The following is a 25,750-nucleotide window of genomic DNA, read 5'->3' as shown; positions in this document are numbered from 1 at the left end:
ACTGATGGGGCTCTGGAAGTCCTCTGGTGCATCTTCCCTGCAAGCAGGGATGTCCCACTAACACCCTGACAGGTGGGCGCCCGGGCCCAGCTTGCAGTGTTACTGCAGGACACATAGATTTGTCAGGTAGATGAGTCTTTAGACCTTGGTTTCCTCTCTGTATGACTGGTAGGAATGGGGTTGAACTACATAATCTATAAGGACCCTTTGGCTCAAAAATTCTGAGTTCGTGTTCTTCCCAGGAGGAATGCTCCCAGTTCCGTGAGCTGTTCTCTTTTTCCCAGTTTCCAGTGAGCTCACAGTCCTCGTGGCCTCCTCTGTGGGAACCCTTGTTTGTCAATGTCCTTCTTAAAAACTAGACCCAAGATGCTGTATGTGATCTGCCCCATGCAGAGTATAAACACCAGGCTCTTTTCACACTGCAGCATCACCTGAGCCTCACTGGTCATTGTCATCCTCCAGGCCCTTTTCACACTAACTGTATAGTCTCACCTGCTGCATTTATGCATATTTTGCAATTATCTTCCGATTGTCTTTAAAGGACTCCTCAGTTATCCTGTTCAAATTCCACCTTAATATTTTGGGTTTATTATTCTAGCTTTCAAAATCTTTTCTCAGTACGAATTCTGTCGTCTGATGTATGAGCTCCCTCTGTATCAGTTTCCTGTGGCTGCTGTAACAAATTACCACTCTCTGGATTGCTTAACACAACAGAAATTTATTCTCTGACAGTTCAGGAGATTGGAAGTCAAAAATCAAGGTGTCAGCAGGGCCTTGCTCCCTCAGAAGCTCTAGGAAGAATCCTCCCTTGTCCCTTCATATCTTCTGGTGGTTGCCGGCAGTCTCAGGCATCCCTTGACTTCTTGCTGCATCTGTGCACTTTCTGCCTTCATCTTCATATGGTCATCTCCCCTCCTGTGTCTCTGGTCTCCAAATCTCCCTCTCTGTATAGACCCCAGTCATTGGATTTAGGGTCCACCCTCATCCAGTACGACCATGTCTTAAGTGACTATAGTCACTTAATGTGACTATGAAATATGAATTCTGGGGTGACACGGTTTAATCCCGCACATGCCTTCTCAGCCCTGTGATTGCTGGTGTCGGAGACTATCTGGCTTTTTCACCGTCTCTCCTCTTTTGGTGTCTCTGTCTCTCTGTCCCTTCCCCTTCATCTGCCGCACCCGCCCTACCCTGGCAGGACAACAGCCGCCGGGTGGACAACGTGTTGAAGCTGTGGATCATAGAGGCACGGGAACTGCCCCCCAAGAAGCGGTACTATTGCGAGCTCTGCCTGGATGATATGCTGTATGCACGCACCACCTCCAAGCCCCGCTCGGCCTCGGGGGACACCGTCTTCTGGGGCGAGCACTTCGAGTTCAACAACCTGCCAGCCGTCCGGGCCCTGCGGCTGCACCTGTACCGTGACTCAGACAAAAAGCGCAAGAAGGACAAGGCGGGCTATGTCGGCCTGGTGACTGTGCCTGTGGCCACCCTGGCTGGGCGCCACTTCACAGAGCAGTGGTACCCCGTGACCCTGCCGACAGGCAGTGGGGGCTCCGGGGGTATGGGGGGCTCGGGAGGGGGAGGGGGCTCAGGGGGTGGCTCAGGGGGCAAGGGCAAAGGAGGTTGCCCGGCTGTGCGGCTGAAAGCGCGTTACCAGACAATGAGCATCCTGCCCATGGAGCTGTATAAGGAGTTTGCAGAGTACGTCACCAACCATTATCGGATGCTGTGTGCGGTGTTGGAACCCGCCCTGAATGTCAAGGGCAAGGAGGAGGTCGCCAGCGCGCTGGTTCACATCCTGCAGAGTACGGGCAAGGCCAAGGTGAGTACTGGGCCCTCAGGACAAGGTGACCTGGGAGTGCACACTCGGGATAGTAAGGGTAGGGCACATCTGTCTTCATCAGCTTGGGTTGGACAGAGGCTGACCCTTGGCTTTTCCTGGCCCCCAGGACTTCCTTTCAGACATGGCCATGTCCGAGGTGGACCGGTTCATGGAACGGGAGCACCTCATATTCCGTGAGAACACGCTCGCCACTAAAGCCATAGAAGAGTACATGAGACTGATTGGTCAGAAATACCTCAAGGATGCCATCGGTATGGCCTACCCACAGGTGTTCTTCCTAAACCTGCCAGATGCCCACCCCAGCCCTAAGTGTAGCTACTCCAGACCCCAAGTCCACCCTGCCTCAGCTTGATGCTTCTGGGCCCAGAGTCCCCTCCAACCTGATTCCGAGATTCCCCAAACCTTGGCAGCCCCTGTCCCTGCCCTTCGAAAGTGTGACCGCCCTCCGCTGTGCCCCCATCTCCACAGGGGAATTCATCCGTGCTCTGTATGAATCTGAGGAGAACTGTGAGGTGGACCCCATCAAGTGCACGGCGTCCAGTCTGGCAGAGCACCAGGCCAACCTGCGGATGTGCTGTGAGTTGGCCCTGTGCAAGGTGGTCAACTCCCATTGGTGAGACTGGGAACCCTGGGTTGGGGGGACAGGGTTGGGGGAGTCGTGTGTTCATCTGTTCATCCATCTGTCCATCTTCAAAGAGGACTGAGCACCAGTTATGGGCAAAGCATTGTACTTGGTGCTGTAGAGCAGACAGAGAGCCATGAGGCTTGGCCCCTGCCCTCAGAGGACCTGCACCAGAATGAGTAGGGACAGATTAGATACACAGAAAGCCACAGAACGGTACAGTATGTGTTAAGTTCCAAGTGAGGGTACCCCCTCCCCACACCTCCGCAGTGCAACACAAGGTCAGAGAAGGCAGATCTTTGACTGAGATAAGCAGGGAAGGCTTCGTGGAGGAGGTGCCCCCACGGCTGTGCTTGGAAGACTAGGTCAGGTTCTGATGTATAGATATGGTGGGCTGAGAAGACGTTTCGGGAGAAGGCTGTGGAACAGGCCCACGCGTGAAGGTGAGAGGTCCTGGGACAGCAGGCAGAGGTAGTTTAGTGGAGTGTGTGGCTCACAGTGGAGAGTGATGGGAGACGTGTCTGGACAGGGCGAGGAGAGTTAGAATCTGAAGGCCTCCGCTGCCAGGTAAAGGAGTTGGAGCTCATTGGTAGGTCGTGGGATGCCAAGCAGTATCATGATTGAGAAGGTTAATTCTTAAATGGAGGTGGGTGTGGCAGGTGGCTGGAGTAGGGACAATGAAGTCCAGACTAGTTGGGGATTGTTGTTAATGGTTCAGGCATGGAAATCATAGCCTGAGTCAGGATGGTAGCAGGAAAAGTAGAAAGGGGCTGCTGTAAGGACCCTCTGCGGAAAGGATCACCAGGAGTCATTGGGTAATTGGAAAGGAGGGGGCATGTCTGTGGGGAGCAAGGACAACTCCCAAGGCCATGAGGCTGGTGGTTGGGAGACCACGGTGGCCTCACTGACAGAACTGGGGAGTCAGGAGAGGGAGCCCAGTGGAGGTTGGAGATGTGGGGAGCGATGCTGAGCTCACTTTACACCAGTTAGAGTTTAAGGTGTCAATGGGACATTGAAGAGGAGGACCAGGGAGGTGGGAAGAGTGAGCTCTGAGCCATTCCAGGGACTGGGGATCATGCCTGGGACACCTCCATCCCCATTTCCCTGGAATCCAGAAGAGTTGGGGGGTCCGAGCTCCCTGTACCTCGAGTGACCCTCCATCTCTCTCCCATCTCTGTCTCTCCCTGGTGTCTTTCTTCTCCTCCTCTCCTTGTCTCTCTCACACTTGCCCCTGTCTCTCTCCCGCGTGTCCCTCTCCCCTCACCTCCTCTCCCCTGCATTCTCTCTCCCTACCCTGTCTGTCCCCTCTGTCCCCTCTGCCATAGCCCTCTTCCTCCAGCAGCCTCCTGTCCTCCTCCTGCGCTCCCGCCCTCCCTCCCTCCCTGTCGCTCTCACCTCTGTGAGGGTTCCACACCCTCACCTCCTTCCACCCCCCTCAGCATGTTCCGTGGAAGCTGAGGGTCTCTGGGGCTCAGTCCCGGTCTCTCTCTTTCTCTCTCTCTCTCTCTGTCTCCCCACCCCGTCCCCTCAGCGTGTTCCCGAGGGAGCTGAAGGAGGTGTTTGCGTCTTGGCGGCTGCGCTGCGCAGAGAGGGGCCGGGAGGACATCGCAGACCGGCTGATCAGCGCCTCGCTCTTCCTGCGCTTCCTCTGCCCGGCCATCATGTCACCCAGTCTCTTTGGGCTCATGCAGGAGTACCCAGATGAGCAGACCTCGCGAACCCTCACCCTCATCGCCAAGGTCATCCAGAACCTGGCCAACTTTTCCAAGTGAGGGAAGCCTCAGGCTGGGTGTCAGACGGGGCTGGAGTGGGCAGGAAGGGTCTCCCGAGTCCCTAGAGACAGGCGTGGGTTGGAGGCTTTCTGGGTGTGACCTGTACCTTCTGGATGCTTTGGCCAGGTTTACCTCAAAGGAGGACTTTCTGGGCTTCATGAACGAGTTTCTGGAGCTGGAGTGGGGTTCCATGCAGCAGTTCCTGTACGAGATCTCCAACCTGGACACACTGACCAATAGCAGTAGCTTTGAGGGTTACATCGACCTGGGCCGAGAGCTCTCCACGCTGCACGCCCTGCTCTGGGAGGTGCTGCCCCAGCTCAGCAAGGTGAGCATAGGCCCCTTGGCCCGTCCTCAGGTCGCCAGAGGCTCCTGTGGCCCGGAGACCACCCCCTGCGCAGATTCTTCCCCCCTCCTGTTCCCAGACATGTCACTGCCACTTCCAATGCCACTTCCCCAGCTCAGACTCCTTCTACCTGAACTCTCTGAGGCTCCCTTAAAGCTGGGCTGTTAGCCCCCAGGTAATAGCCTCCCCATTCCAGGAAGCCCTCCTGAAGCTGGGCCCACTGCCCCGGCTCCTCAACGACATCAGCACAGCTCTGAGGAACCCCAACATCCAACGGCAGCCAAGCCGTCAGAGCGAGCGGCCCCGGCCTCAGCCTGTGGTGCTGCGGGGCCCTTCGGCCGAGATGCAGGGCTACGTGATGCGGGACCTCAACAGGTGAGCACCCAGGACCCCAGGCCTGTGCCCTAGGCGCCCTTATGCTTCTGTCCTGGATACACTCCACTGGGCCCCATGTGCCTTTCTCGAGGGCTTGAAAGAAAGGAAAGAGAAGCGTTTTCTCAGAGAAAACGGTAAGGAGACAGGTCCAGTCAGTAGTTAGCTGCAAGCCAGAGGGAGCAAGGAATGTAGAGCCCCCCAAAACATGCTGAGATTCCGCCAGCTCCAGCCTGGCATAAGCTTAGGAGGTCCCTCTCCCTGCTCAGAGCTGGTGTTCAGCCTGTACAGTTGGACCAGCCACCTGGTGTCAGAACATTCAGGTAGCTCTGTATTAGTTGGTAAAGCAGCACCATCCCCAGCCCCGCCACCAGCACCCCTCAGACCTTGCCCCGATTCAGCACTACAGCAGTAGCCCCTGGACCCCACCCCGCAGAGCCTCCCCACCACAGCCTCCAGGCTGGGAGGCGCACAGATCCGCAGCTGCCGCTCGTTGTTTTGATGACCATCCTGCTCATTCCTCTGCCCGCATCTCTCCCTCCATGATACCATACCCATCCCACCATCCCCGCCTCTCCTTCCACACATCCCCAACTTCCACCTGCCTCTCTCCTTCTCTCTGTCTGTGCTCGTCCCTCTTCCCATCTCTCTCCAGCTCCATCGACCTTCAGTCCTTCATGGCTCGAGGCCTCAACAGGTGAGGGGCTCTCCCCTCCCCCGCCCTCTCCTCTCCTGTCTGCTCCCCCGCCAACCCCGACTCCAGTGGCCATCACCTCCCTCCGCTCCTCTTCTCCTCCATGCGCCCTCATCTCCTCCACATCTGCCCAGACCTGCCCCTCATGCCTCCTCCTGCTGCCCCATCTCCCCTTCTCCAGGCCTCCCTCCCTTCCCGGAGGGGCCCTGTCCCATCCTATTTCCTTCGCATCCCCTCCCATCCCCCCAGCCTGCCTGCCCTCTCCCGAGCTGCAAACGTCAGCTCTCAGCCCTTCCCTGCGGGTCCCACTCTTCACCCCAGGCCTATGCTGGACCACAGAGGCTCTACTGCTAGTAGCCTGGGTCTTACCTCCCACTCGTGTGCCCGCTTCCCTTCCTGCAGCTCTATGGACATGGCTCGCCTCCCCTCCCCAACCAAGGAAAAGCCCCCCCCACCGCCGCCTGGTGGGGGGAAAGACCTGTTCTATGTCAGCCGCCCACCCCTGGCCCGGTCCTCACCTGCGTACTGCACGAGCAGCTCGGACATCACAGAACCGGAGCAGAAGATGCTGAGTGTCAACAAGAGCGTCTCCATGCTGGACCTGCAGGGTGATGGGCCCGGAGGCCGCCTCAACAGCAGCAGTGTGTCCAACCTGGCAGCCGTAGGGGACCTGCTGCACTCGAGCCAGGCCTCCCTGACTGCGGCGTTGGGGCTGCGGCCCGCACCTGCTGGCCGCCTCTCCCAGGGGAGCGGCTCATCCATCACGGCGGCCGGCATGCGTCTCAGCCAGATGGGCGTCACCACGGACGGTGTCCCTGCCCAGCAACTGCGCATACCCCTCTCCTTCCAGAATCCTCTCTTCCACATGGCTGCTGATGGGCCAGGCCCCCCAGGGGGCCACGGAGGGGGCGGAGGCCACGGTCCACCCTCCTCCCATCACCACCATCACCACCATCACCACCACCGAGGTGGAGAGCCCCCAGGGGACACCTTCGCCCCATTCCATGGCTATAGCAAGAGCGAAGACCTCTCCTCAGGGGTCCCCAAGCCCCCCGCTGCTTCCATCCTCCACAGCCACAGCTACAGTGATGAGTTTGGACCCTCTGGCACTGACTTCACCCGTCGGCAGCTCTCACTCCAGGACAACCTGCAGCACATGCTGTCTCCTCCCCAGATCACCATTGGTCCCCAGAGGCCCGTTCCCCCAGGGCCTGGAGGTGGGAGCGGCGGTGGGGGCAGCAGCGGGGGTGGCGGGGGCCAGCCGCCTCCATTGCAGAGGGGCAAGTCTCAGCAGTTGACAGTCAGCGCTGCCCAGAAACCCCGGCCGTCCAGCGGGAACCTGTTGCAGTCGCCGGAGCCAAGTTATGGCCCTGCCCGTCCGCGGCAGCAGAGCCTCAGCAAAGAGGGCAGCATTGGGGGCAGCGGGGGCAGCGGCGGCGGAGGGGGTGGGGGGCTCAAGCCCTCCATCACCAAGCAGGTAGGTGGGGGTGGGAGGAAGGCCGGAGGGGTGAAGAGCAGGGAGGGAAGAAGGAAACGGGTTGGGGGAGTGGTAGAACAGAGACTGTGGTTTGAAGTTACAATTTTCTCACTTCCCTTCATTCATTAAACAAATGTTCATAGAGGGCTTGCTTTGGCGCCACGTGCTGTTCTAGGCACTGTGCACTTGGCATTGAACGACAGACAAAACTCCCTGCCCTCATGGGGCTCCTGAGGGGAGATATGATGAATAACTAATATAGCTTTCACGAGGTGATGGGTGCTAGTGCAGGGGACAGGCTGGGGACTCTCATCTAGTGTGGGGGACAGGAAGGGGACTCTCGTCTCTTTGGGCAGTGCTCCCTCCCTCTAAAAGCACTCTGCCTCCTCCCACCTTCCCTCTCTCCTTCTGCCCCCACCTCGCCCCGTCCCAGCATTCTCAGACGCCATCCACACTGAACCCCACGATGCCAGCCTCCGAGCGAACGGTGGCCTGGGTCTCCAACATGCCTCATCTGTCAGCTGACATCGAGAGCGCCCACATCGAACGGGAAGAGTACAAGCTCAAGGAATACTCGAAGTCCATGGACGAGAGCCGGCTGGATAGGGTACGCAGGGCTCTCCCTGCCCCAAACCCCGTCTTACCCTTTACCCACAGGGAAGGCTTCTAGTCCCTTCCAAGGGCAACATCTGTGGTCAGGTAGTTACGATGAAAAAGAAAGGACAAAGACCTGATGTCTTCTCCTGAGAAGCCCTCTGTCAGGGGAGGCCAGATACAGTCCATTGAAAAACCCATTTCAACTGTGTTATTTTGGGTTACACACATCATAGACTGTCTGGGGAAAAGCATGCTCTATATTAGGCTGTCTCTGTGTTCTTCCCTGGGGAGAACATGTTGAAGCCCTGGCTCCTGTGACTTCTCAGACTTCTCAGGAAGAAGTCAGGGGAAGGTACTTCACTAGCAGTGGGAGCTGTACATTGGGCGAGGGGCAGAGTGGTCGTACCAGGACCCATGCATGGCTTACCCAGTCACTGTTCCGTGGGCATCGGTGACAGAGGGTTGGTGGTTAGGGGGAGGGTGGTGTGTATTGGCCCACGTGTGGAAAGACTGTCCAGACTCTCAGCTGGTGGTGGTCCCGAGCAAAAGTCAGCAGGAGCTCTGGCCTTCACACACTTAGCAGAAAGTTCCTTGGGAGCCGTTGCTGCGAGGACCCTGAAGAAGAGGGTAGCTACAGGGTTAGATTATATATACAGAATACATGACTGCAACTTGGGGAAGCAGAGAGGCTTTTGGGGAGAAGTGGTCTCTGAGCAAAGGAAAATGTTGGGATTGATGTAGATGGACTTGAGCTAAGAGAATCTTCAGGCCTTATAATAAATTATTTCCAGCACCATTTAACAAGCTGAGGCCAAAATGCATTCCACGTGTGTCCATGAGTCTGTCCAGGCTCCTGTGTGGGTCCTCCTGTGTCCAGATGCACATGTGAGGGCATGTGTGTACCTCTAGGGTGGGGGAGTCCACCATTTTGCTCCATCTTGAGGGAGCCTCAGCCCCACGGAAGGGCCTTCTTAAAGGCCAGTTGTGTGTGTGTGTATGACCAACAGGCAGAGAAGGGCTGGAGGAGGCTGGTGGGGTGTCCCTCACCACATGGTGGCTGTGCTTGGCAGGCAGGGGTACAGGCTGGGTGGTGGGGTCAGGCACAGCCCCCCTCACAGTGCGGGGTCGTGTGCCCGGCGGGCAGGTGAAGGAGTATGAGGAGGAGATCCACTCACTGAAGGAGCGGCTGCACATGTCCAACCGGAAGCTGGAAGAGTATGAGCGGAGGCTGCTGTCCCAGGAAGAACAGACCAGCAAAATCCTGATGCAGTATCAGGCCCGGCTGGAACAGAGCGAGAAGAGGCTAAGGCAGCAGCAGGCAGAGAAGGACTCACAGATCAAGAGCATCATTGGCAGGTGAGGGGCGGCCCGGGGAGGAGTGGCAAGGGAGAGCCTGAGGCTGAAGAGGGCCAGCGAGCTCCCCCCAGCCCCCAACCACCATCCCCCATCCCCCAACGCAGGACACCAGGAGGAAAGCCCACCACCTTCCTCCCAGGGTTGTCACCCACTCCGTCATCACCAGATGGAGAGAAACCTCCCGCTTAGTGCATTAAATATCCCTTTACTAAACCCTGATCTCTCTCCTAGTAGAGTAACTTCTGAAGCCCTTGGAAAATGTACCTCTTACTGTCCAACCATCTCTCTCTGTCTGGACCTGGCCTAGCCTGGGACTCCCCCACTGGTTATTCTCAACTCAGCCTGTAATGTTCACCCCAAATCTAAGCAGGGGTCCCTTGGCCATAGTAGCCCCTGACCGTCCCATCCTGGGCCCACCCTCCTCTGCAGCCGTGGAAAGGTATTCCATCAGAAAGTAAATGATGCTTGTTATAGCCTGTGCTCTGTCAAGCCCTGGGCTCCAAGGAGGTGCCTCAACAAGGGGATCAGTTAGCTTGAGAACTGGGTAGGACCCCCACTCCAACCAGAGCCAGCTCCATTTCCACGCATTCTAAATGTATTTTTGAGTAAGATTAATTAGAAGAAAAAGGTTTGACTGGAAACCTTTTTGAAAACCACTGCTTTGATATCCTTTATGAGAAGTTACCTTGAGAATCTTCACAGAAGGCAGGGAGAGTCCGGGAATTATGATTGTAGAGACCCCTCTTGGGCGAGGGGTGTCTAGGGGCTGCCCTGGAGATGGCCTAGTTTCGGTGAGGTGGGGTGGGGGATGGAGAAGCCAGGTCTTCAGCCACAGGGTCTGAGGGACGGCACGGTCCTGAGTGGGAGCGCAGAGGGCCGGGGTGCCTGGTGGTAGGTAGGGGGTCTCTGAGGCACAGAAACCCGTACTTAGCAGGGAGATGCGAGCGTCCCTGAAAGGAAGGTGAATGACAGGGCGTCTTTTGGAGTCAGAACAATGGAGGGATTCTGAGCACGGGGGAGAAGGATGCCCAAGGCTTTTCCAGAGAGCTGTGGGGTTCCCCGGGATCATGAGCTCCCCAGGCAGGCTCCGCGCCCGTGCCCGCCACTAACCCCACTGAAGCCCGTCCCTTCAGGCTGATGCTGGTGGAGGAGGAGCTGCGCCGGGAGCACCCCGCCATGGCTGAGCCGCTGCCCGAACCCAAGAAGAGGCTGCTCGACGCTCAGGTGGAAATTACAATGTCATTTATCTTCTCCGTGTCCCATCCCCATCCATCCCACTGTCCTTCGTGCAGTCACTGCACCAGCCACCCCAGCCCCATCGCCATCCGTCTCTCCCATTGTTCTCCGTTTGTCCACTGGCTGCTCCCGGCAGCCCCCAAGCGACCCCATTTTCATCCCATTGTCTGTGCCTTTGTCACTCCCAGCAGTGTCAGCCCCCCTCCCCTGCCGTGCCTCCCCACCCTGCCTTTCCCACTTCTGTTTGCGTTTCAGGACCTTCTACCAGAACCTCAGACCCCACCAAGTTCCTGGACCCCTGCCCCTGCTGGGCCCACCCCTGTGTGAGTCAGGGAGTTTGGCCTCCTCTGAGCTCCTCTTGGGACAGGAGGGCCAGAGGCTGCAGTTTGCTAGAACAGAACCCAGGGCAGTAGGAGCGCTAGTGTCCTCAGGCTCCGGCTGGTGCCCTGGGGACTTGGGGTACTCGTCACCGCTGTTCTCTGGGCCCCCCAATCCCCATCACTCCTTGACAGCCGCCACTGGGTCTCCTCTTCCCGACTCCTCAGATCCTGAAAGCCCCCTGTCCTGTAAGCTCTCCCTTCCTTCCCTCGGTGTTGAAGGCTTAGCCACCTTCTTTGGCCTGCCTCTCCCTGTGGTCCTCACTCCTGACTGGCCTCTCCAGCTCCTGGCTGCTCGCCCTCTCTCTCACCAGCCAACCTTTAGGACCTCCCTCCTGCCCCCTTAACCCCTCGTTCTCCCCCAATTCTGCTCACTTCCCACCCATGCTCCTCTTTCCTCTGCTCTGACCTCCAGGCTTCCCCCCCAGCACCACCAAGGCTCCTGACCCCATGACCCCACTCTCTCCCCCTGCAGCTCCTCATCAGGTAATTCTCCTGGTTCCGCTTTGACCACGGGCGGAGGACACAGGGGGAGGTGACTCCGGACCACTGCAGGTTGGTCGTGAAGCCCACTCCCCTCTGACTCTCCGGAGCCTCTCCCCTGCTCACTGCTGCCCCCCACACCCGAGGACCTCTACAGGCCCGACCCTCCGGACACCTCCTGCACAGACCTGTCTCCCCAGGCATTGTCCCAAGAGCACTTCCTGCCGCCTCCCAGAACTCCTGACCAGTACCAAGCACCTTACCCTAGATGGCCCGCACATCCCCCAGATCACACTCCCCTTCCTACACACCTCCCCGTGGCCTCCTCCTGACTCTCAGTCCTCCTCCTCTACCTCTCCAGTGTATGTCTGTCACCCCCCATTTCACCAAAGCGTCCTTGGGGGTTGGGATGTTGGGGTCAGGGTTTGTTAAAGGGGTGGTGGTGATGCTGGGTTGGGGGCCCCTGGCTAAAGGGGCTGTGCTGGCTGCAGCAGGTAGGCTGGGGTTTCCTCTTCCTTCTCCCACACCTTGGTTCTGTAGAGAGCCCTCCTTCCTCCCACCCCTCACCTGTTTCTCTCTCTTTCTCCTTCCTTACATCTGTGAGGTAGAAGGCATCTGGGGTTCCTATTCAGCCCCATTGGGTGGGAATTAAGAGTGGGTAATTAATTAAGGGAGACTTTGGGGTGCTGGGAAAGGATGCTGTTCAGATGTCGGGACAGTAAGGGTGAGTGGAGCAAGGCGGAGCGAGAAAGGAACCTTGACAGATGTTAGGATGTGGACTGGTGCATGTGGCATTGGGAGTTGGAAGTGGGGGGAGGTGTCCTCCTAAATAAGATCGTGGGCTCTGTAGCCATGTTGATTCCAGGCAGAGATGCCAGAACCAGCAGATTAAATAACCTCTCGTCAGTGCTTACAGCCCTGGGCTGCTAATGTCACTCACTCCCCCTCTCCCGCCACCCAGTGGCCTTGCCGGACACAGAATCCTACCTGAAAAGCCAGTAAATGGGAAGCAGTCAGCCACTGACATCACTTCTGAGATGCTTTATTTTCTGCGGGATTGATCTGCAGTGGGCAGTGTCTCCTCACACTGTAATTTTAACTCTCTGCCTGCCCGGCCTCTCTGTCAAAGTAGTTGGTGAGTTAAAAACAGATGCTGCAAGGCACCAGGGGACCTCACCATTTAAAGGACTCCTGTGGTGAATTCTTTTGTAAAGTGAATAATGGCACCCTAATTTATCTCCTTTCTAAATTTGGGTCCATGGGGGTGTTGGGGGCATGCCTGTGTGCTGTTGCCAGCAGACAAGCAGAGGGAAGGGAATCTGAGGTTTCCTTCCCCTGCTCTCCTGCCACACTCAGGATACCCTACCAGACAGGATTTCCTCTCTTGCTGGCTGTGGAAAGTGTGGGAGAGGCAAGCTAAGAGGGTGGCTTTGCTTAAATCTTGGGTTTGGGTGACCTTCTGAGAGATGAGGAGAGGTGACCTGGGAGCCTCTGCTTGGAGTGTTTTTATATCTTTTAGAGATTCTGTCAGACACAGCTAGGTTGCCAGGATTCAGTGCCCTATGGTCCAGGAAATAATTTGGACACATTCTCTAAACCCCTTTCAGGTATTGGTCCCTCTGCAACTCAGCCATTAACATAAAAATTAATTATGTGCCTGTATTTTTAAAAGCCTAAGCAAGCAACCCAAAGTGTAGAACACATGGCTTTCTTCTCCTCTCCCAGCAGAGGAACAGAAGCCAGAGCTGAGGCGAGGAGCCAGGAGTTGGTCCAGGAGGGGTAGGAAGGGGTAGAATAGGACCAGGGGTGGGAGTAGGGTTTGGTACCCCTCACCCTCTAACTGGGAGCCCAGGGTGAGGGAATGAAAGGAGCGTGGGGGTGGAAAGGAATGAAGCCCTTCTGTTTCCTGGGGATGCAGAGCTCGGGGCATGCTGCGTCTCTGCAGAAGCTCCTAGTCCTTACCTTCCTGCCGTTATTGTGAGCGAGAGGCGGCCCCTCCCACAGTGTTTTCTCCTTCCCACATCACTTCCCTGAATCCCCTTCCTTTCCCCCCAGTACAGTTAAACCTCTCTAATTTGGAATGTTATATTTGAGAAGCTGGCCACTGTGAATAAGTGACAAAACTGAATGACAGTGTCTATTTAATGAAATGCATGTCTTCATACTATATACAGTAAGTAGAACTCAATGAACGAGGCTTTCCCACTTGAGGCCCTCAGGGAGCATGTGTTAATGAGTAGATAGGATTGAAAAGTCTGTTTTCTGGTATAGGTTAAATATTCCCTCCCACATACACGTTTCCACTATTAATTTTGCTTAGCACTCCCTTTCTTCACAGATAAAGGAAAACTCAAGCCCAGTTTTTGTTCAAATTATGAAAAAAAATCCCAAATCCATGGGGGTTTGGATTAATGAGGTTTTGCTGTACTGCTTCCCCTTGTTCCCTCTACACAAAGTTCCCACCTCTGATTGGGGGTGGCCTGGGAGGGGGGGCACTGGGCAGGGGAAGATGCAAGGGTTAGGCTGGGGGTGAGATAGGAAACTTACTTCTTGTGAACTGGGTTCCTGATGTGACTCCCTGGGTTGAAGGCCCCTGTTAGGAGTCAGGGGTGAGATTCTCTTCTCCCTGATCCCAGAAGATGTAACTTCTCCTACAGGTGAGAAACAAAGGAGGAGGATGCGGGTGGGGGTGTCCTGGGGGAAGGGGGTGGGATGTGGTTTGTGGAGTGGGCCAGCTCTGGGGGAGGCCACTGCTAGGGAGCTGGCACCCAGGCCCCCGCGAAGCGTCTCAATAAGTCCGCGCTCTCCTCTTTGGTGTCTTGCAGGAGAGGCAGCTTCCCCCCTTGGGTCCAACAAACCCGCGTGTGACGCTGGCCCCACCTTGGAACGGCCTGGCCCCCCCAGCCCCACCTCCCCCACCCCGGCTGCAGATCACTGAGAACGGCGAGTTCCGAAACACCGCAGACCACTAGCGCACCTTGCATCACAGACTTCCTTCTCCCTCCCTGTGCACCCCACCTTGGAACGGCACCAACCACCAGGACTGGACGTCGCCGAGGGACAGCGGGATTGCCTCCCTGAATGCCTCGCTGGGGGGCACCAGTCCCCCACCCCCACTGCACCATTTCCAGGAGGGAGAGCAGGGACCCTCAGCTGCTCCCTTTTCCTTCCTGTTGGGGTGCTTCCCCCTGTGACCCCCAGGAACCCTTGCCCCAGGACACCACCTACCCCACACAGACCCCTTCACTCCGGGGTGCTATCCCCATCCTCTGCCTCATCGTTCCCCTGAGCACTGGGGGACAGACCCTCACCCCACCGTGGGGGTGCGGCACCTCCAAACTTTCAACTTCAGGGTGATTTTTTAGCAGTAACCAGAGCTGACAATCTAACTCCCCTCCACCGCCCCATTTTGGCCTCCCCTGTCCCCCTTGTTATGGGGAGGGGACCCCAGGTGAGGGGGCCCTATTACCCCTTGATTTCTCAGGAGCGTCTGGGGGGGCTCAGCACGCACAAACTCCTTCTCCTCCTACCACTCTTAAATTTACTCCCTCCCCACCCAGAACCCAGATGGGGTGGAGGGGCCACCGGGGCAGGGAGGGGGTGGCAAGGGGGGAATGGGAGTTGTCTCCCCTTCTTCCCATACCTGATCTGCTCTTGGCTGGTCCCAGAGCGGGGTGAGGGGGCTTGTGCCCCCCCCTCCCCCAGTGTGTTGGGTGGGGCGGAATTGAGGTTTGGGGGAGGGGTTAGGGTTTAGGAGCGGGTGTATGTTGGGGAGGACAGACTAGTTGATCTGCCCTACCCTGACACACACAGCCCCGCTGCCCCTCCCCTCTCTTTTCTTGGTCTCTACTCCCAGGGGGAGGGGGGAACTTACTCTAGGAAAAGCCATGCCTCTCTCCCCCAGGGTGGGGGGACCTGTGTTGGAGGAGGGGTGTTGGGGGCCCCCTTCCATGACTCTGTCCCCCGGGGGAGGTAGGACAGGGCTGGGCTTCCCTCTCATCCTCCCCCCCCTCCCCAATCTCCCTCCACCTTCCTCCCTCCCGCCAGGTCCACAATTTTTCGGTGTTTCTCTGTACATAGCTCTCTGGCGGGATAGGGGAGGTAGGATGGATGGGGTTTGGTGTGGGTAGGTCACAGGAGGGGAGAAGCCCCTCCTTGGCACCCCCTCTTCCCTGACTGCTGTTCCCTACCCAGCCTTGCCCCCTCATCCCTTCTTGCGTTTGGTATTGAGACTCTTCCCAGACTCGACCCTTCTTTCTTTTGTATGGACAGTTCCCCTTCAGTCCCATCCCACTACACACATACACCCAGCCGGGGCCAAATTTATACTTATATAAAAGTTGTAAATATGTGAAATTTTATCCCTGTGCCCTTTCCTTGCTTTCCCAACCTCAGACCCTACCCCTGGACTCCCTTTCTTCTTCTCTTCTTTGGCTGTTGTAATTATCTGGGGTTTGTACTGTACATATCCAGGGTGTGTGTGTGGGGGCTGGGGGCAACCCCTCTGTACAGAGCTTCCTGGCCCCCTCCCCCTCATGCTTCCCTCCCCCGGCCACCACCTTAAGGGTAGGGAGATGTTCTTCCTACCTGTTTTATTTTGTTTTCACGTTCTCCCTCCCCACCCTACCCCACTCCCAGCCTACTCTATCCCCAGCCACTGTACCTTTTTCTCCACTCCCAGCCCCATTTCCTTTTTTTCTGGAGTGTGTGGTGAAACAGAAAAATCATGTTTAATAAACGGAGATTGTTCTTTTATCGCTGTGCTTACTTTCCTAGGCTGGGACCTCCAGGAGGACCAGCAGGGTGACGAGCTGCTTTTTGAGAGGAAGCTGACAGCCTAGGAGAAACTGTATATCCTTGTGTGGTGCCGTAGTCTTCACCCTAGAATATCGCTGTCCCGACCAGCGAGGAGATTTATTGTTTTAGTTAGAGTAGGGGTTTTGCACTGGCCAAACTTACTCCGTCTATCTCTCCCCTCACCACTGCACCACTTAACCCGAAGGAGTACAGAGGTCAAGGAACAGCAGCATTAAATAAATAAATAAAACATTTTTTTAAAAAAAAAGGAACAGCAGCATTCTCTGATAAAAGATTCCAAGTATACATCTACGTGTACCTTAAAAATAATTACCTAATTGGTAAAACTACATTTGTGAAACATCATCTGACTGGTGAATTTGAGAAGTATGTAGCTACCTTGGGTGTTGAGGTCCATCCCCTTGTATTCCATACCAACAGAGGACCTATTAAGTTCAATGTATGGGATACAGCTGGTCAGGAGAAACTTGGTGGACTGAGAAATGGCTATTATATCCAAGCTCTGTGCCATTATGATGTTTGATGTAATATCGAGAGTTACAAGAACGTGCGTAACTGGCATACAGATCTGGTACGAGTGTGTGAGAACATCCCCATCGTGTTGTGTGGCAACAAAGTGGATATTAAGGACAGAAAGGTTAAGGCAAAGTCAACTGTCTTCAGCCGAAAGAAGAATCTTCAGTACTATGACATTTCTGCCAAAAGTAACTACAACTTTGAAAAGCCCTTCTCTGGCTTGCTAGAAAACTGATCGGAGACCCTAACTTGGAGTTCGTCGCCATGCCTGCTCTCGCCCCACCAGAGGTGGTCATGGATCCAGCGTTGGCAGCGCAGTACGAGCACGATCTAGAGGTTGCTCAGACAACTGCCCTCCCGGATGAACATGATGACCCGTGAGAAAGTGAAGCTGGAGCCCAGAGTCAGAAGTCTAGTTTTATAGGCAACTGTCCTGTGATGTCGGTGGTGCAGGGTGTTTGCCACTTTATTATATAGCTAAGCAGAACATGTGCTTAATCTTTGGGATGCTGAAGGAGATGAATGGGCTTCGGAGTGAATGTGGCAGTTAAAAAAAAAACAAAAACATTTTTTTTGGGACCTGCATATTTGTGTTTTGGAACACAGTTGTTTCCTCCTTGAGTTTCAAATATAAGAGTGCTACAGTCACATCACAATATTCAGTGGTGGAATCTTGTTTGTCACCGTCATTCCCATTCCTTTTCGTTTAGAATCAGAATAAAGTTGTATTTTAAATATCTAAAAAAAAATTACCTAGAAATGAAGTTTATTTAATTGCTAGAGGAAAAATAAAAATTAGTTTAAATGCTCCCGTGCGGAATGGAGGAAAGAACATGGTGCCTCAGCGATGTGCGGTCCAGCCCCAGGGCCACCACTTGCCATCCTCGGTTTCCCCCGAGGAAACGGGATGGAAACACCTACCTCGCTGGTGGCGGAGCCCGAGGGATACAAGGTGATGCGGTCAATACGTAGCCCATACAGTAAGTGCCCGCTTAATCTCGCCTTCTCAGCACCTACTAGAGGCGGGGGCTAAGTTTAATCACGGGAGCGCACGCCCACCCTTTCTGCGGCCCGGCTGGGGCCAGCGGCTTCTCGCCAGCACCGCCTTCTCACCCGCGCAACCAATCAACATGAGGCTTGTAGGCCGGCGTCCCCCGATTGGCTGCCTCTCTGGCACCGCCCAGCGCCCCGGCATCCGCGTCCGGCGGGGAGGCGGTGGCTTCCGGCCGGGGCGGTACGGTTGCTGCAGAGGCGCTTTGGACGCCGGGCCGCGTGTGTACTCTCGGGGGCGTGGCGGCGGGAAGGGCCGGGCGGCAGGCGCTGGCGGTCTCCGGGTGGCCGCGCCTCCCCTGGAGCCGGACTCTGCGGGCACGTGAGTGGGAGCGGAGCGGCGGGGAGAAACCGACCCGGCCGGCGAGGTCCGGCTCGCGGCTGAAGGACCTCCTAGTCTCCACAGGCCCTGGAAGTTCAAGCCTCGGTTGGTGTTTTGTTGTGGTATGTTTTCGTTTTCTCGGCGGGGAAGTGCGTGGGACTGATCTGCCCGAACAGCTGCCGACTGAAAAGTTTTCACACGTTGGGGGGCAGGGGAGGCGGGCGTTTGAGGAAACACGGTTCCCCTTATCCAGAGCTTCTGTGACCCCGTCCCTTTCCTTCACAGCCCTCTTCCCGCGCGGACTCTACCTCACCCCTCACCTCCTGTACTCGACCCCTCTGGGGTTTCTCTCTTCCCCAGGAGGCCATGGATACCTCGACGCCTTTGCCTCCCGTAGCCCCCTCCCCGGCCTGCAACCCAGCCCCACGGACGATCCAGATCGAGTTCCCTCAGCATAGCTCGTTACTCCTGGAGGCCCTGAACCGCCACAGGCTGGAGGGAAAGTTCTGTGACGTGTCCCTCCTGGTGCAGGGCCGCGAACTTAGGGCCCACAAAGCGGTGTTGGCTGCCGCCTCTCCTTACTTCCACGACAAACTACTTCTGGGGGATGCACCACGTCTCACCTTGCCCAGCGTCATCGAAGCCGACGCCTTCGAGGGGCTGCTCCAGCTCATTTATTCCGGGCACCTCCGTCTGCCACTGGATGCTCTCCCTGCCCACCTCCTTGTGGCCAGTGGTCTCCAGATGTGGCAAGTGGTAGATCAGTGCTCAGAGATCCTTAGAGAACTAGAAAACTCAGGTGGTGGGATTTCAACTCGGGGAGCGACCCCTTTCCACACACTTCTTTCCACCACATCCTCTCCAGGAGACTGGTGCATCCGCTCTTCCCCTTTCCAGACTGTGGCGCAGTCTTCCGCTTCTACCCAGAGCCGCGTTGGAGGGGAGGGGAGTGAACTGGGAGATATGTTACAGCTTCAAGTTGAAGAAGAGGAGGAGGAGGAGGAGGAAGAAGAAGATGAGGAGGACCAGGGGTCAACAGTACCCTCTCAGACTCCTCAGCCTCAGAGAGGGTCAGGGGGTTTTCCCCGCTCTCCTGCATCCCACGCCCTACCCACATCCACTACTCCTTGCAGGCTTCCAGAGAGCGAGAGTGCTCCACCTGAGCCTCCTGCCCCTCATACTGTACTGCCTCCCAAAATCTTCTACATTAAGCAGGAACCCTTTGAGCCCAAGGAGGAGATATCAGGAGGCGGAACTCAGTCTGGAGGAACAAAGGAGGAGACCAAAGTGTTTCCAGGAGGGAACACTGAAGAGAATGGAGAGCTAGGGTTCTTGCTGCCCTCAGGAGCAGGGCAAACATCTGGAGGAGGTGGTCCATCCTGGAAACCAGTGGATCTTCATGGGAATGAAATCCTGTCAGGGGGTGGGGGACCTGGGGGAGCAGGGCAAGCTGTGCATGGACCTGTGAAGCTAGGCGGGGCACCCCCTGCAGATGGAAAACGCTTTGGTTGTTTGTGTGGGAAGCGGTTTGCAGTGAAGCCAAAGCGTGACCGGCACATCATGCTGACCTTCAGCCTTCGACCCTTTGGCTGTGGCATCTGTAACAAGCGCTTCAAGCTGAAGCACCATCTAACAGAGCATATGAAGACCCACGCTGGAGCCCTGCATGCCTGTCCTCACTGTGGCCGCCGGTTCCGAGTCCATGCCTGTTTTCTTCGCCACCGGGACCTGTGCAAGGGCCAGGGCTGGGCCACTGCTCACTGGACTTACAAGTGACTACTGAGGCCATACACGAATTTCCAGGACAAGGGAGCCACTGCTGCTGTTGGGTACTTACCCCTCACTACCATGGCACTGCAATCCTGTATCTTGTTAATTATGCCAAGAGGATAGCTATATTATGGACCTCTTGTTTTTGGGTGTGGGCTTCAACCTGACCGATTTGGAAACTGATTTCTCATCTCACTCCAGGTTTTGGCTAACTACCCTACAGGAAAGTGGTTTACAGGCCATACGTAAATCGATCAGTTGCCCATAATAGATATTCTTTTCATACAGGAAACTGGAATTCAGATTAGAAGTTTATATGATGAGAGACGAGTTAGCAAGAAAAATTATGATAAATATTTCATTCAGTCTCTGTGAGTAGTTAAGGGAGCTGGTCTCCATCTAGAGATATGTTTGATTCAGAGTTCTGGTAATCCGGAGACTAAGCTCTAAGCTTTACTCTCCCTCATCATTGCTGAAATTATGTGAGTAGAGGTCTTCTTATATACTTTTGTTAAAATTTTCCAGAAACCCTTCAGATTATAAATTGCTTTCTCACTAGTAGGTAATTTTACAACACCTTTTTTGTTTTATGTTGTAGTTGAGCACTTTAACAGATTGCGCATTCCATGTGTCACTTAGATCCCTCTTTAATAGAGGATCTTAGTTCCCGGACCAGGGATCTAACCTACGCCTCCTGCAGTGGAAGCACAGAGTCTTAACCACTGGACTGCCCAGGAAGTCCCTCTTGTCTACCTTTGACCACCACTGATCATCCATATTGATCACACTGACTGGAATGTGACCAGTGAACTCAGGAGATGGCCACTGACCTAAAATACTCTCAGGGTAGAATCACCGCTCTGAAGAAGTGGCTATGGTCAGAGGGACTCAGGGCTGAGACGGCACATGCTGAAAACTAGAGAAATAACTGCACAGTGGGACCACACCCCCTCCCTTTCCATCCCTACCCACACTTGACAGCCCCTTGGTCGACACATAGAAGGATAGATGTTGGAATGGGGAGATTGTCATAAGTTTCTTAATTTCTTCAAATAAACTTTGCTGTGAAAGCTAAGCTGACAGTGGACTGAATTGAGTCATTTATATGGGAGAGACGATGTGAGAACAGAGTTGCAAAGACTTGGACATATTCCTTATGCGGCTGGGTTATGTTGATGGGGGAAGAATCGGATAGTCTCACACTGCTGCAGAGAACACTGTCCTGGATGTCAGTGGGCCAGATTCTCAGCCCTGACCTGCCCCTGAATAACTTCTGGTAAGTTGCCTTATTTTTCAGAGTCTGAACTGTTTTGTTTATTTTTTTATTAATTTTTTTTTGGTGGTGTGGTATGTACCTCCTAACTCGTTCTCTGTCTTCTTTTTTTTAAGGGGTTGTTCACATTTTTACCTATAATATTCCCTGACTTCATGTATTATGTTTATTGTTTGGTTTGTTCTACATTTGTTGCAAAGCACTGTACTAGACCCTGACTTATACTCTACCCTCAGAGAGTTCACAGCTACTACCGAAGCTAGACATAATGACAATGTGGTATGGTAAGTCCATGATGGGAGACAGTACAAGCTACTGTAGTGGCACAAAGGAAGCTGAGTAAAGACCTATGATGGTTCACCAGAGGTTTCACAAAGAACTCCATTGCCAGAGTGTGGTAGTGGGTGTGGGCGGCTGAATTGATGTGGAAATGGTGAACATGAGTTGAAGTCACAACTATAGAGCCAGGAGTGACAGCCTTTGCCAAAGCACGTTCCTCTAAAGTTAATAGGTATGGAACCTAAAGGGGCTAAAAAATATGACTTTATGGCTGAGAAGGTGAGTTGTAGCTGGGATCTGTCAGCCTTTCTAAAGAGCCTTGCCATGATACCATCCCCACTGTAACGACTGTGACCACATTGGATAAGGGGTCAGGGATGGAGGCTGCCAACCTTGGATCTACTACCATCCCATCCACCTGTCATTCTTTTGGCACATGTTCTGTAGCTGACTATATCTGTTGGCCAGGATCCTTGGGTTTCAAGCGGTGGAAACTGGCTCTGACTAACCTTATCAACACAGGAATCTGAAGGATGTGGGGTGGCTCCTGGAATGGAAGGAAGGGCTAAAAGACCAGCCTTTGGAAGGACAAGACCTGGGTCAGCTCCAGGCGTTGAGGGAACAGGAACTGGGGAATTTTTCCAGTCATATGTTTTGGGATGATGACCCAGTTAATCTTATTTCTTCTGTCACTCATCTCAAGATAAAATTTCCAGGAGAGAACTCTGGGCCTCAGGGCCATCCTCTGACCAGAGCACCTTGATCATATGTTCCATTGAGGTGACAAATCCTGGAATCCTCAAGGGAAATTGAAGTTCTGGGACAGAAGAGTGGGGAATGGGTGCTGGCCAGCCCACAAGGACAGAGGCCCACCCATACAATCTTCATATGTTGCCCATCTTGGGATCCGTAAAGCCTCAGGTATACCTGACACTTAATAGGTGTCCAAACTTAGGGCAGAATTGCTTCCTCCCTCTCCTTAATCCCCATAGCACTTTACTACTTCTGTAAAGCAAATTAAGACACCATGTTAGAAGTTTGGGTTTTCTTTCCAAGTTATTAGGATTATAGGGAACTTGAGTTCCACGATGAAAGATTTTGGTTTAAACAAACGTGCACCTCTCTGCTTTTGTCCTTTCCTCCTTATAGTGGAAGAGATGTCCCTTCTCCTGTCCAAGGCTAGCCCCCTTCACAGAGCCTTTGCTCTTTTAATTATCCTTTCTGTCCTATATCTTCACTCTCTGTCTCTGTAGTTTCTCATGAGCATTTATTATGTTCATAGGGTTGTGAGAATTAATACATGTAAAATGCTTAGAACAGTGCCTTGCACTCAGTAAACTCAATAAATGTCAACTGTTATTATGAGTGAGAACAGTAATTCCCCACACCTTTACAGGGATCGGTTCTCTCAGGGAAGGGTCACATACATAAAGGGAAAATATTTTCAACTAAAAGGGAAATGAAGCATACAGCACTCAGTAAGGATTAGATGTTATTGTTTTAATTATTACCTTTCTCATAAATGCTAGAGTTTTTCAGAGCCCTTTCCCCCATCTTCTAACTTGATAACACTCTTGGGTGATTTTTATCCACTCTCCTGAGTTAAAGCATTTATTTATTTATTTATTTACTTACTTACTTATGGCTGTATTGGGTCTTCGTTGCTGTGCACAGGCTTTCTCTAGTTGCAGCGAGCAGTGGCTTCTCTTTGTTGCGGAGCACAGGCTCCAGGCATGCGGGCTGCAGTAGTTGTGGCATGCAGGCTCAGTAGTTGTGGCTCGTGGGCTCTAGAGCGCAGGCTCAGTAGTTGTGGCACACAGGCTTAGTTGCTCCGCGACATGTGGGATCTTTCCGGACCAGGACTTAAACCCGTGTCCCCTGCATTGGCAGGTGGATTCTTAACCACTGCACCACCAGGGAAGTCCCCTGAGTTAAAGCATTTAAATACTGATGACCCTTAGTTTTTTATCTCCAGTTTTCCTCACCCCCAGACCCACTTAGATTTCTTCCCTCTTTCCTGCCTTCCTTCAGCAATAAGTGTCTTCTGTGTACCAGGCACTGATGAAAAAAGCAGAAGGTATCACAGGGATTGGGCCCTGGATTGTCACTTTAAGAGACAGATGTTTAAACCAGTTATGTAGGTATTTCATAGATATATCAAAAGGGAAAGGAAATAAAACAGGCAATAAGGTGGAGAGTAACAGAAAAGGAAGGCATACTGTACACATTTATCTAGTATTCCAAAGGAAAAGAAAGACAGACATGCAAAACAGGGCAAGGAAAGTGGTTCTAGTAAAGTGTTCAGCAGATGTAAAGGCCAAGGAAGAGAAAGGGAGGTATATTTGATGAGACCAGTGGACCTGGAGAGGAATGAGATGTTGTCTTAGTCCATTCTGGCATCTGTAACAGAATACCACAAACCGGGTGGCTTATAAACAATGGAAGTTTATTTCTCACAGTTCTGGAGGCTGGGAAATCCAAGATCAAGCACCAGAAGATTCAGTGTCATGAAGACCTGCTGCCTGGCTCATAGACAGTCATCTTGCTGTATCCTCACATAGTGCAAAGAGAAAGGGAGCTCTCTGGAGTCTCTTTTATAAGGGCACTAATCCCATTCATGAGGTCTTCACCTTCCTGACCTAATCACCCCAAAGCCCCACCTCCTAGTAACATCACATTGGGGATTAGGGTTTTAACATAATTTTGAGGGACATAAACATTCAGTTCATTGCAGATGTGATTGAAGAGGTGGGCTGGGCTATATAGAGCCTTGCACATCGTGATGAGGAATGCGGATTTTATTCTAACTGCAATGAGAAGACAATAAAGAGTTTAAAGTAGGGGAGTAACGATCTTTTCACATTTTAAAGAGATTCCTATAGCTATAGAGCGAATATTGGATCATTAAAGGGCAAGATTCTTGGAAGAAAAAAAAGGGGGGGTTGCCAAGAGTGGGAGCAGGGAAACAAATTAGACTGTTTCATTAGTGCAGACAAGAGGTGAGTAAATGCAGCAGATATGCAGAGAAGGAGATGGATTAAAACTGTTATTATATTTTGAGGTAGGACTGACAGAACGTTTTAACAGATTAATACAGAGATTGTGGGAAAATAAAAAATCAGGGATGACTTCTAGAGTTTTGGCTTGAGCAGTTGAATTGGAGGCCTGTTAATGAGTGGGAGACAGGAATAGAACTTGGGAGTGGATCAAGGGCAGACACATGTATTGACCAGGGTTCTTCTAGACCAGGGGTTGGCAAACTTATTCTATAAAGGATAAGATAGTAAATATTAGGCTTTGCATGTTAAGAAGCAAAATCAAGGATATTATGTAGGTACATAGAAATTAAGGAAAACAAATTTCCATGATTCCTTTGAATTTATTGACAAAATTCAAATTATAATAATTAAGCACAAATTTTTGTAGTACAGGTCTGTTGCTTAAATGGGGTTCAGACTTAGTGTTTCCTATCATTAAAATCAATTGCAAATGTTCATCTGTTAGTGCTGATCTATAATAAAATGTTATGTATTTCATCTTTGAAAATGTCTTCACACAGATAGTACTGCCAAATACTGGTATCAATCCCAAGAGCATATGATTTTAACTGAGCACATTCATCACTTGAAAGGCATTTATAGAATTCTGTAATTTATATTCTCTTCATACTTGCCTCTTACCACATCATTACATTGTAGATCAAGCACATCCAATTGAAGGTTAGGTGGAAGTGCCACAATTGCACAGTTAGATGAAATATAGAAATTTCCTTTGCACTTGCACTGAGGTCTGAAAAACATTGCTGGAACTGTAGTTTGAGCTCAGAATATGTATCTATTGCAAATTTGTGTGGGAATGGAGATCTTGCTTCTTGTTCTTGACTCTACATGCAATTAAAACAACTTTAATGATTTTGCTGCGATGTATGTTTCCATATAAGCTTTGTTTTGCTTTGTAATTTTTGGGCTTGTAAGAAACGGTACCATGTCTGTAGCATGTCCACTGGCCAATGTATGGACAAACAAAATGTGGTATTTATATACAATGGAGTGTTACTCAACCTTCAAAAGGAAGGAAATTCTGACACATGCTCCAACATAGGTGAACCTTGAAGACATGCTAAGTGAAATAATCCAGGTACAAAAGGAAAAATACTGTATGATTCCGCTTATATGAGGGACTTAGAGCAGTCAAGTTCATAGAGACAGAAAGTATAATGGTGGTTGCCTAGGGGCTGGGGAGAGCAGGAAATGGGGAGTTATTGTTTAATAGGTACAGAGTTTCAGTGTGGAAAGATGAAAAAAGTTCTGCAGATGGATGGTGGTGATGGTTGCACAACAACATGAATTACTTAGTGCCACTGAACTGTACACTTAAAAATGGTTTAAAACATGCTTTAAATTATAAATTTTGTTATGTATATTTAACCACAATAAAAAAATAAATGAACCACTAATGAGCTAATGGATCTAGGCGTTGAGCATCAGTGGCTGCTAATAGCACAAAAAAGAAACAGACTTTATGTGCTTCTTATGGAAAACACC

General features: G+C 52.8%; 2 protein-coding genes and 1 pseudogene across 9 annotated transcripts in view; all 3 read left to right on the top strand.

Moving 5' to 3' along the window:
• SYNGAP1 (synaptic Ras GTPase activating protein 1) overlaps positions 1 to 14,704 on the top strand; it is a gene marked incomplete at its 5' end in the record, with an annotated part of 32,299 nt that extends 17,595 nt beyond the window's left edge. Inside the window, 12 exon segments of the mRNA XM_079934938.1 lie at positions 1,199 to 1,825; positions 1,953 to 2,097; positions 2,315 to 2,459; positions 4,000 to 4,236; positions 4,367 to 4,568; positions 4,783 to 4,961; positions 5,614 to 5,655; positions 6,055 to 7,129; positions 7,563 to 7,736; positions 8,871 to 9,082; positions 10,216 to 10,306; positions 14,004 to 14,704. Coding sequence (XP_079791064.1) covers positions 1,199 to 1,825; positions 1,953 to 2,097; positions 2,315 to 2,459; positions 4,000 to 4,236; positions 4,367 to 4,568; positions 4,783 to 4,961; positions 5,614 to 5,655; positions 6,055 to 7,129; positions 7,563 to 7,736; positions 8,871 to 9,082; positions 10,216 to 10,306; positions 14,004 to 14,150 — 3,276 coding nt within the window. The 3' untranslated portion in view covers positions 14,151 to 14,704.
• Positions 14,705 to 15,128: 424 nt separating this feature from the next.
• Positions 15,129 to 17,571, top strand: LOC307192936 (GTP-binding nuclear protein Ran-like; annotated as a pseudogene). The gene is made up of 2 exons: positions 15,129 to 15,150; positions 16,278 to 17,571. The product of its transcript is annotated as a GTP-binding nuclear protein Ran-like (transcript).
• Positions 17,572 to 17,700: 129 nt separating this feature from the next.
• ZBTB9 (zinc finger and BTB domain containing 9) overlaps positions 17,701 to 25,750 on the top strand; it is a 67,770-nt gene continuing 59,720 nt past the window's right edge. For 2 of the 7 annotated variants that reach the window (XR_013830263.1, XR_013830264.1), the window contains exons 1-2: positions 17,884 to 18,006; positions 18,245 to 20,930. Coding sequence is in view for 3 of the 7 variants with exons in the window: in XM_079934944.1 (XP_079791070.1) it covers positions 18,251 to 19,660 (1,410 nt within the window). In the remaining 4 variants the exon portion in view is untranslated. Of the gene's footprint in view, positions 18,007 to 18,169; positions 24,093 to 25,750 lie in introns of those variants that run through there. The other 5 variants (XR_013830265.1, XR_013830266.1, XM_079934944.1 and 2 more) reach the window with 5 other exon arrangements.

This window comes from Stenella coeruleoalba (genome assembly GCF_951394435.1).
Source record: "Stenella coeruleoalba genome assembly, chromosome: 10".
NCBI classification, from domain to species: domain Eukaryota; kingdom Metazoa; phylum Chordata; class Mammalia; order Artiodactyla; family Delphinidae; genus Stenella; species Stenella coeruleoalba.
Note: the sequence above shows the minus strand (reverse complement) of the source record. Positions and strands in the feature narration are given on the sequence as shown.